We start from the raw sequence: 12,219 nt of genomic DNA, 5'->3' as shown, positions 1-12,219 counted from the left end.
TTGGATAGTTTTAAATTGTTCTGTTCACCGTAAATTTGTGCTCATATTTTTTACGAGTTAATTATGTGATAATTTTATAATTTTTAAAAAGTAATAATGTATAATATTTTACCAGACAAAATAATTTATCATAAGAAAGGACGATATAATTTACAATGTTTGGCATCATTAATTTAATAACAGTCGATAGCTGAAAAAGTAGATTCATCGAATTCCTTAACGCAATATTATCGTGTTCGTTACGTATTATAACACTGGTATGATAATAACACTGTATATACCTAACCTAACGATTGTCCACGATTTACAGACTAGAAACATAAACTGAAATAACCGATTGAAGGAGATTTACGAGTCGGAAAAATAGGCCTCGTTTTCAGCACGGATGGTAAAAATATAGTTACGTATATACCATTAGGACTGTAAAATCGTGTCCCCGTGAATTGTGTGTCTACTGTTGTTCGAGAGTTTATATGAAAATATATGTATATAAGTACCCATGTGCAGACTTACGACGATGGCAATTCGAATAAGCCAGTACGGTTAGTATTGGTTTTCGCAGTTCCCTCTTCTCCTGCAGACTTGGCATTTCGGCGAGATCCGTTATAATATAATATCGTATACCGTACACTGTACACGTTTATGTACATTGCAAGCGTGTAAACGCTTAGTATGTTTTACTTCCGGTTCCTTGGGTTCGCTCTGTACATCTGATCGGTTTGTCGCACATATCGAATACGACGACTGATGCAGTGCAAATTTAATAATCACCCGATATTGCATTTTTTATACCTGCTCGCACACTTTTTGCCTTGCCCCCGCGTCACAATCCGAAATTTCATTTGTGCGCACATCGCGCGACAACGGCGACGTGTACAACAGCACGTCACGCGTGTAACCCATAGTGCCTACACTATAATATAACACTGTATGCATATGACGTATATAGGTATACGTTTTGAAAACGATTCATATGTAGAAAATTTACGATGCGTATATACTATATATAATACGACACATAAGCCCCGGTTGTAATGTTCGTACAACAGCGGGGAGACTTGAAGCGTTTCCGTATACGCGTGCTACGTACATAGTAATACGCCAGTCTTCAAAAAGTAATTTATTTTACGTTCCAAAAGATGTGCGCGAGAGGCGAATATTATTGGTTTTACAATGACGGGGTTTTTTTTGTTTTAGAAAACGCGTTTATCGGTCAATAAAATAAATAGGAATACCCTGCATTAAAATGCAACCCTCTGAGGCGTCACTTTTGTATCGCCAAAAACAATTTCAAGGGTATAGGTACTACTACAAAAATAACGACAAAAAACAACGATACGTACCACGCAACGTAACACGTCTTATATTTTTAAAGAACAAGAAACAACTCCATTGCACGCGAATTCACGCGAATTAGCCGAATCTCGATTCGATTAAAATTATGATTTTCAACGCCTACCTATATACTTGTAGATCAAAACGAATTTAATTTAATATCACAACAACTGTACTTCGTTAGTTCGTACTTGAACAACCTACTCAATTATCAATTACTTTACCTATCTAGACAAAGTGTGTTTATTAATAACTTATCGTCTGCAAGTATACATTATTATTAGCTTAAATATTCGATAATAAAAATAAAACAATTTATATGGTAAATTTACTTACATTTTATTGTGTTTTTTTATTAAGATAAAAGTGTACTAATAGAATACAATTTTTAATAAAACTATAATAAACAAATCATAAGTTTTACTATACAAAGTGGTCGACGTTAAATGAAACGTTCAAACAACAGCGTTCATTTTGTTAAACTTAAATTAACAAGTTTACATTTCCAATTTGTCTGGTCTAATCAGAGTAGTGCCCAAGGGATGGTTCTCTGATTGACGAAGCGCTGCAGTATTATACTATAGGTTCCTAAAATAATGTTTCTATATTGTTTGGTGTCTATCTATGTATAATATACCTACCTATGTTTGTTTGTATGTGGGCGTGCAGACTTTATACAACCCGAATTGAATTCCGATTTTTTGTTTTATTTTATTTAAAATGGCCAAATTAAATACTTATTTTTAAAAAAAAAAAGCTTAAATTGTCTTTTTATTTTACAAGTTTGAGATTAAAATATTATGTGAACTAAAGAATATTTGTCTCTATTAACTTGGAAAAAAAATCAAAATTATTTTACATGACAGGATAATTATTCCCGTAGAGTGTATTTATAAAGACAAAATTATAATAGCACCTTAGTAAAAGAAAATATAATGGAATTAAATCGATATTGATTATACATTCAACCCACAAGCATATTATTCTATTTGAACACATTTTACTTATCGGGATTGTTAAACACATTTAGTAGTTGTGCCGTACAATGCAAATTAAATAATTAATGCATAAATTAACTCGATAAATTATAATTGTCAATGGTTAATATCACAATATAATGTAAGTAGTATAATATTATTTAAGTACCTCATACTAACGTATGCATTAGCAGCCAGCGGGTTTATGACTTTGTCGGGTTGTTCCGGAACGCATTATTAAAATATACAAAATGATAACCAACCCGTTCAATTCATACAGGTATGCGATGAATGAGACTGCAATAAAACCATATTATGCGATGTTAGTTTTAAAGCAAAATTTTCATACCGGCTTTTGTACTCGCTATGCGACGATATTGTACACCTATTATGTGTTATTATTTATTACGCTGTATTTAATATGCGCGACGCAATTTTATACAATGTTTTTGAGGTATTTGAGTAAATATATCTATTGGTATTTAAACAGCTTTCTTAGTATTACCTAGATATTTTTTTTTAAATTTTTTTTTTACTCGCGGTATTTTAAATACAGATTATTGAAATTCAACACTATTGATCGAAATATATTATACATTTTTTTTTTTTAATTTAAACACTGTAAACATAGTAGTAAAAATACCACTTTCTAAAAATTGACAATCGACCAAAACTCCATTAGGTACATAATACGTCGTCTATTAGTGATTCTGTATTATTATATATTGTAATAGCATTAAGATAAACATTACTTCGAACACATTATGTTTATGAAATTCGATGATAAATTATTTAAAACGTATATAGTAAACTTCATTGAAAAAAATTGTTTTGCGGGTGTGAAAAACAATCATGGTATAATATATAATATTATACTCGTAAGACATTTAGAAAAATAATAATGTAGCTATTTTAGATTCTGAGCGGAGCGAGAAATGTATTGGTTTTACAATAATGTTTATTTCTTTTTTATTCTGTAAACACTTTTTCTCCCCCTAAACTTGCTCAAAAGTACAAGTGTAGCGTATTTTCTGAAAGATTATGTTTTTGAGCTAGTATTTTAAAGAGGTCATTTTTCGATTTTCGAAATAAAAGCGGTTAAAGGAGAAAAAATGTACACCTTCACGATTATGTAGGTAATATAAAATAATTACTGCTTTGTTTATCACAATAGAAACGAATAAAATTAAATAAAAAAGATCTTTCGCTCAAATTCATTTTTTTATCGAATGCAATCATATTGCATTCAAATCGAATACCTACAGTAAAATTACACTATCCTGTCCGAGGACCGAAGGGACGATGGACAAACATCCACCACCGAAATGCGCTGACCTACTTTGTTTTTTATTTAATTGGTTGAATTTTTTAGATAAAATTAGATAAAATTTAAATACTTGGAATGCATTTTAAAAGCATTTTTATTACAGCGATTTTGTACTATTATTATTCTATTTACTGATATATATATATATATATACTGATAATTTTTTTTTTACCTACGTATATAACGTTTTACTCATATTCTTGTGTATGTCCACAGGGGCCTGGATGGAGTTATGAAACGGCCCTTCCAGCGTGGGCGAACGTTGAATGGATGGAACCAGAATAAATATGAAATAATTATGGACCTATTACAGCAACAGGGTGGACCGTATGAGTCAATCGATCGAAAACTATTTTATTGGAAACTTCTATTAAAGCCGCTTTTTTTTCGTTCAACCGACTATGTATTTTATAATGTAATATTGTGACGGTCTCCCTCTGTATAATACAAAATTATTAATAAATAATAATTAAAATAAAATAATTACTATTATTCTTTATCGTGGATTTCGTAGTACTCGAAAGTAATAATAAAAAATAAAATAATGAGTGCTCGCAGTTATTATTTTAATTTTTTTTTTTTGTTGTTGTTGTTTTAATTGTAAATAATAACTGTCGTCTTACAAGAAAATCTTTATTCAATACATTTAATATAATGATACACAATTATGCATTGTAGCTATATACGCGTAATACAAAAATAATTATAAATATAATATTAAAATAAGCTTTACCTATGTATCGTATACAATATATAGGTGTGATATTATACCAACACGATATCATAACAGAATATTTATGTACAATAATTGTATGAACAATAATAATTACTTCATCAACGATTATTATACTATCTTTTACGTATGTTTGTCATGTTTTTATGTGTGTGTGTCGTAGCGTGAGTGTGATTTTTCGCCAGCCTTTGATTTAAGAAAAAAAATCTACAATAACTAGAAATCAGGCTCGAAATTTTTGTGAGTTTTTAATATTATTCTTCGTCGTAATTTTAGTCACTTCGTTTTTTTTTTTCGATTACTCTATTAAATTTAAGATAAAAATATTATAATACTAAAAATGATTGTTTATAAGAAAAAGAAAAAAACACTTCATATTACCAATAATAATTAAGTCATTTATTATAAAACATATAATTTATTATACTATCTACTATCGGGCTCTGTAACCGTTGTATTTGCTAAGACATTATGTTTTTTTGTGATTAGTTTTGTGTTAGTAGTTATGGTTTTATTATTGTTAGAGCTTATGTATTATTATTATTATTATTATTATTGTTAGTCAAATATAGACACTTATTACACTAGCATATACCTATAGTTATGAATAATAATAATTATTATAATTTATAACTAATGTCATTCTTAATATTATTATCATTATTTATTATTATTATTATAATTATCATTATTATTATTATTATTATTAAGCATAACGGTTGGCCTACACCGAGCAATAGTGCAGTGTTGTCCACATAAGGTGAACCGAAACGCAGTTTTTTTCGTAGTCATTTCCATGTAACACTAATATATGTGTCGTACTTAATATAATATCTCGGCTTGACCGACAGTCAGCGATTTCCATAATCCATAAGTAGGATTAGTATTTGTTTTTATTTCAAACTATTGTAGTTATTATTTGTATAGTGTGCTTAATAGAATATTAAACATTAAAAAACAACAGTATTGTATTTTTGTTTTGTTTTTTTATTTCCATATTATTATTATACATAATAATATGTTATACGTAACGTATGTGTGTTTGTTGTGTGACACTATTATACAAATCATACTATATATATATAAATACTAAGCTTAGTATTTACACATAGAAATCAAAATTGTCTGAAAAACAATTTTATAACAATGATAAATTCTAGAAAATTTTTAAAAAACGTATTACCGAAAAAATTAAAATATTTTATGTATTAATAATACCATAGAAATGTCGCTGTAAACCTTGAAACACGTGTATTTAACTTTCTTATCGAAAAAACAATACAATAAGAATAGCTCAATGAATAAAAACCCGAACAAATCATCAAGCTATAAAGTATACAGTAAACTTATTCATTGATTAAGCCACTGTTATAGATGTGTTAATTTTGAATAGGTACAATGATGCACGTTTGTACCTATAGAAAAATGGATTTTGATCAGAGCCTATTCTATCGGCCTATATGTTTCTAAAGATATTTTATTACAATATACCTATGTATGTTTATATTAATATCAATAATACATTTTTCTATTAGTAATGAAATAACATATTAAACTAATTTTAATCAAAAACCAATCACTTATAGGTAATAATATAATGTAATAGGTAATTATAATAAATGTATAGGTAATATTACTAACTATAATTTGCTTATTAAATTAATAAAGTACCTTATAAGTCGAAATTCAAAATTTGAACTATATAACGTCATAATAATTACATACTTTGAACATATTAAGTTCATGGTAAAAATACCTTTAAATAAATCAATAATAGTTTTAACGCTGCATTGTGTATAACAAATAATGTTTTATGCAGTTACAAAAATCTTCAAGTCTCTACGAATAATATATTTTGAATTACAACCAAATAACTAAAATTGTATTTTCTGTTTAAATATCAAATTTTAGTAAAATTGAAATGTTATATTGAAACTAAAAGTTATATCAAAATAATAATCTTTGTATAATGCATAGTGCATACACAAATCAATTAAATAAAAGAAATAACAATAATAAATAAATAAACAATAAGGTAACTTATGAGTATTTGTATGTTTTTGCATATTTTTTCCTTTTCACTTTTTTATATTTTTGTTAATAATCTTCTCGAATCATACTAATTGGAATTCACTGTTAAATTTTTACATATTTGACCGTTAATGCATATTTGTTGCATATTTCAATAAATGCGCTGTCGCGAAAAAAATTTAGTCGGTAGAACGTGGTATTAGCGACACAGTTTTAATTATCTTAATTTAAAATACGTATTATATGTAAAATATTTTATATACATAAAAAATAGTTGAGGTAATGCTATCGTATTAAAAGAAATAATTTATCTGCTGTAATCCAATCGTTATATCGTCGTTATCGATATAATACATTTAATTTTATAATACCTATAGTTGATATGTAGCTCTAATAACCATCAAGACCCAATTATTTAAGCTTTTTTAAATTTGCCCCCATAACTTCAGCTGATTGTGAACGATCATTTTCGATATACAAGCATTTATTAACAGATAGATGGCATAGTTTACCGAAGAAAAACTTGAATATCGTTTTAATAATTAATTTTAACAATAAAGAATAAAAGCACATTTTGAATTGTACATTTTATTTTATTTTTAAACAGTAGTATTTATGTATTTATTTATACGTGTTCTTATTTATACATTTATATTTCATTATATTTTATTATTTTATATTTTTTTCGTACTTATTACAACTTTGTATTAAATTATCAAGCATTTTAAATCTCAAATTAAAATATTATCATATAGGTATATAAATTAAGGAAACTAAAAAAAGAAAATTTAAAATATCATTGAATAGTATAAAAAGAGCAGATAAGTTGTATAAGTATATTATCGTACCTATTTATAAAATGTTAATATAAATAATTGGTGAAAAATTCAAGTCTTAATAGTTATTACAACAAATAAATCCAAATTTATTTAAACAAATTCTGATTTTACAAAATTAATCTCGTCCTTTACCTAATTTGTATTTTGCTTACATCGTATTTATATGTTTATAAGTATTGCACAATTTTCACTTTTATCCTGCAAAATTACAAACTATAATATGTTCAATTTTCTTTTTGAACCTACCATTAGAATTCAATTATGAAGCTTCCAAAGTTAAAGTTTGGAACAAAAAAAAAAATTTAAAAACACACCCATCATTGTAAAACCAATAGGTCCATTTATGACTCTTCTCAAAATCCAAAATAGAAATGAAAATAAACATTGAAGAGTGAACTTACTATAAGTATTTATTTATATACACTTGAAACGAATGAAAAATAATTTGAATTGTATACTTATAGGTACTTATTACTTACAATTTTAATTTCCACAAAAGAATTTTATTATACCAAATAATAATATACAGTTATTTTATTTTTCATTCAAAATGTTGGCGATATCATATTGGAAACCAAGTACCATTGAATATCCTCATTTTAATTATTTATAGGTATTTTTAATTTGCGTATGATTATTACGAGTTATGAACTTTTAAGACAACACAATGCAGTTTCAAACCAAAACCACTGCTAGTATTGCAACGCAATATAAATGAACATTTTAGAATGTTTAAACAAGAGGTAAACATTTATTTTAGACCAACGAAAAGGAAGAAAAAGATGTACAAGCACCGTCTACAATAATAATACATTGTATCAGAGTTGCTTAATAACAATATGTAGTTTTGTGTATAAAAAGTTAATAATATTGAATTTAAATTAATATAAACGTTGAACATTTAATTTTATGGCATACATAATAAAACGAAAATGACATTTATCTTTAGTTCTTTAAAAAAAATATTTTATGGTACACAACAGCTGCAGAGCTGAAATACTTATATTGATATTGAATAAATAAATTTTATTTTCGTTTATCCAATATTGTAAAATAAATTTAAATAGTATTGTTTTTCGTCATATTGGATTATACCACATTGGTTTATAAAATATAATGGAAATAATATGTATGATTGTATAATGGGACAAAAAAAAACGTATATATAATAATATTGTGTACATAAAAAGGTATAAAACGTATGGTGAAAAAATACAATTGAAAAATAAATATTATTTGCGAGTATATAAGAACTCACTTTAGACTATCAAAACGTAATGTACAAAATCTTGGTTACGCATTATTTCGATTCGGTTTGTAATAGAAAATTTGTAAGTATATAAAGATAAACTTATTGTTCTATCCTAAATTCCCGACGATCCTGCCTGAGTCGTTTCTTGCGGAAGTAATTCGATGACGTCGTCGTCTTCGTCCTCGTTGTTGGCCGACGGGATTTGTGATTGTTCGTCATTTTTCACCTGGAAAAAGCACGTGATCTCTTTCTGCCAAACCGGAATCTCTCTAGGGTGCACTGGATTTCCACCAGAATATTTGTCTAAAACGAACAAAATAATAATAACATTTGTAATAAAATAAGAAAAACTCTCGACAACGCAGATCGTCATACAACCGATATACGGATTGTACGAAGTACAAATACTTATGTGTAATAATTAATAACTAATAATAACACGCCAAAAACGTGAGAGTGCGATTACTTTTGGAAGTAGACGGTGACGACGACGATTTATGACCAGACGATGACGAACCACCGGCCACCGCCGCTTTACACGCAGCTATTTTAGGCATTCTCCCGACGGAAACTTTAGGTGATAAAACACATGAAAATAAACAAAAAAATCAGATTAAAAATACAATTTAAAAAAGAAAATTTAATACGATATAATATTATGGTATCAATACAAATTAAGACTGATATATACTCATAGAAAGATCAATCACAACTCTTATATTTTATCCAAATGGCTATATTTTCATCCACAGTTCTGTCTAGTCGAATATTTTCACTATTTATTAAAATCTATACTTTTTCAATGTGTGTGACATAGCCAATTTGTTAGGCAAAATCGATCTTTTCGTGAAAAATTGTCCATTTCATGAAGTGGAAATGGCTTTTTCAAACTTTGTAAAACTCAAAAATATTTCAAAAAAGGTCACCACAATTAAATATCATATGATTTTGTCTAAAATACGGTCATTTACCATATGAAATAAAATATATAGATACTACATACAAATAATAATATTATGTATTAGTTATGAACAAGGTTTGAGACTTCTACACTTTGGGTATTTTTTTTTTTATTTACTTTTTGAGGGGAAAAGGGAAAATTATACCTAAATTGTTTAAGTATAACATTTGTTTTGAGAACATTAAAATTAAATATAAAGTTCAACTTTGTTTTAAATAATTTAGGAAAAGTACATATTTAAAAACTTGATATTATATTAGTACATTTTTAAAAAAAAATTAATTAATTGATTAATTTTATCAATGTAATATATTAAGTCAATATTGTTTTTAGAAAACGTCATGAGAAAAATATTTCTCAAAATGATGTTTCAGCTTTATAGCTTTGTAGATTATTATTGATATCAACAATTTGTACGATTAGAAGCTTAATAGTATACCTATATAATTTATATTGTCCAAAGAATTAAAAATCAGTGCGTGTTCATGACGGTCGTCTTTCATATACCTATTAAGTCCGACGAGCGACAACATATTATAATTATTAATTCAGAAGGGCCTACATCTTTTAATCTGCAAAATGTAATACTTACTTTAACTATATCTACGTCCTACTTTGTTTTTCATTTTTTTAAAAGAGTATTTTTTTTTTTTAATTTAATATGATTTAAATAATTAAAAATATTATTTTATAATATGACAAGTATTTTTATACAAATACAAATTTAATTTTTACAGAATGTAAAAAAATCCTGTAAGATATTAACTATGACATAAATAAATTATAAAATTAATTTTGTATAGTAAATTTTAAAATTCACAAAGTAAATGACCCTTATTATGAAAAAAAATACATGACGTCATATAAGAATAACCATTTTAAGAAAAGTGACCAGTTTGAGAAATATTTTCGATACCTAAGAATGAAAAAAATGAGTCCATTCATGGAATTGATAACTTTTTATGAAAATATAGATTTCATGAACTAGTTGCGATATTATACCTACTCAAGGAGTTTGAAGCGAAAGATCTCTCGTTTTGTGTTTACTACTACCTATATAAGATAGACTCAAACCATCCCAAATAAATTACAAGATTTTTCGATCGTCTAAATATATACATTATACTCGTACATACTGATTTTCTGTAGAGAGGTATTCTTATTTTTTTCTTAAAAATAATTCGTTTAAGTTTAATTTCTTTAGTAACCAAAACCGACCATTGATATATTGCTTTGACATTCAATATATTCTAATATAATATGTACTCTTTAGTGAATTTACCATAGTATAATCAAAATTAATTACTTTATAAGTTTAGTTTACCAACAAATCGTTTTATGTAACAAAATATTTCTTAAACAAATTACCTGTATTATGTTTAAACTTATTATTGAAAATTATAGTATCCTATTGTACACAGTGCTTCGTTATACCACACTACCACGGTAGTACGGTACCCATATGTACTCATAATATGATAAAGTATAGGTGAGTCGATTAACTAGTAGCTATACTATTGTGTTTTTAGTTTTAACATTTTTTGCTCACAGTAGCAATGCACTGTCACAATGTTTTAATATATATATATCAACAACGAACTACCATTCACATCCAACCAGAACTACTATGGCTATTGTAACAACTATACCTAGTATATAAAGAATAAAGATATACTAGATTTTTATTTATTACAATGTTATTGTTTTAACCGTAAGTAGAAACAAATTACAAAACAATTAAAATTATAATAACTAACTAACCGAGACTCAGATATCATTGGATATTGTATTGTATACTTATATTGATTAATGATTGTCACGGAAAAGTCACGAGCTGTTATGGACGTTATAGAACTACAATAGGAGACAATCAGACAATAATATAACTAAGTAAGTTAAGTTTTACGCATGTATACTATTGTATAAGTTAGGTATAAATATTAAATATTTAGTGTCTGTTTATTTATACTTACGATATAATGTTATTGGCGTAAAATTAATAATCTGGCATACCAACGTATATATTTATATAACGTACTTAATTCCAAAAACGACACTATTATGATAATAATAATGTACTATTACGTATTTTAATATGAATATGCAATACACATAGCATAAGCACGTGTATATTATGTATATATTATATAAAGTACCTAAACACAGGTAACGTGTAATTGGATGCTCCGGAGCTTGAGTAATCAGTAATCACAAAAATCATTTTTAAAAATGATTTTCCTGAACAACTATTCATTTTTTAAATATAGCCGACGTATTTTATGATAACAAATAAGATGAACAATATTTTCTCGTTATATATATAAAGAAATATATAGGTTTTTCAAAAATAATTTCTATTTTCATTTTAATGTTGGGTTTCCAAATAATTTTAAAATATTTTATGAACAATTTTCTCAAGTATTTGATATAAATTATTTTTAAAAAGTTCAAATTTTATTTTTAATTAAATATTTGGCTTATAAATAATTAAAAAATATCTTGCAAAAAAAAATTTCTTACATAATTTGATACTTATTATTTTGAAAACGTTTTAAATATATTTTAGTACTTATTGTCAATGAGTAATTGTGAAGTTTCAATTTTGACCACATTATAATATTCACATACAAAGTAATAATTTCTCCTGAAAATAATTTTATTATAACTTAAACAAGATTATTCATAGAAAATTAAAACATTCCACTTTTACTTCAATTATAAATTTCTCTATATAGATCACACGTTGAAATTTTTTTTATAAAGT

The 12,219-nt window shown here is 26.3% G+C and overlaps 3 protein-coding genes across 7 annotated transcripts in view; 2 read left to right on the top strand and 1 right to left on the bottom strand.

Annotated features, from left to right (window-relative positions):
• The window catches only part of LOC114125499 (pseudouridylate synthase RPUSD2-like), a 394,976-nt gene extending 389,633 nt beyond the window's left edge, over nucleotides 1-5,343 (top strand). For all 5 annotated transcript variants that reach the window (XM_050205682.1, XM_050205679.1, XM_050205681.1 and 2 more), the window contains one exon: nucleotides 3,856-5,343. In XM_050205682.1, coding sequence (XP_050061639.1) covers nucleotides 3,856-3,924 — 69 coding nt within the window. In that variant the 3' untranslated portion in view covers nucleotides 3,925-5,343. The remainder of the gene's footprint in view (nucleotides 1-3,855) is intronic.
• The window catches only part of LOC126551690 (pumilio homolog 3-like), a 149,794-nt gene that overhangs the window by 47,396 nt on the left and 90,179 nt on the right, over nucleotides 1-12,219 (top strand). The window lies entirely within an intron of this gene.
• The window catches only part of LOC114125500 (PCNA-associated factor-like), a 6,958-nt gene continuing 2,722 nt past the window's right edge, over nucleotides 7,984-12,219 (bottom strand). Inside the window, exons 2-3 of the mRNA XM_027989176.2 lie at nucleotides 8,961-9,065; nucleotides 7,984-8,797 (exon numbers count right to left, since the gene is read on the bottom strand). Coding sequence (XP_027844977.1) covers nucleotides 8,607-8,797; nucleotides 8,961-9,065 — 296 coding nt within the window. The 3' untranslated portion in view covers nucleotides 7,984-8,606. The remainder of the gene's footprint in view (nucleotides 8,798-8,960; nucleotides 9,066-12,219) is intronic.

Source organism: Aphis gossypii, chromosome X (assembly GCF_020184175.1).
Source record: "Aphis gossypii isolate Hap1 chromosome X, ASM2018417v2, whole genome shotgun sequence".
Lineage (NCBI taxonomy): Eukaryota > Metazoa > Arthropoda > Insecta > Hemiptera > Aphididae > Aphis > Aphis gossypii.
Note: the sequence above shows the minus strand (reverse complement) of the source record. Positions and strands in the feature narration are given on the sequence as shown.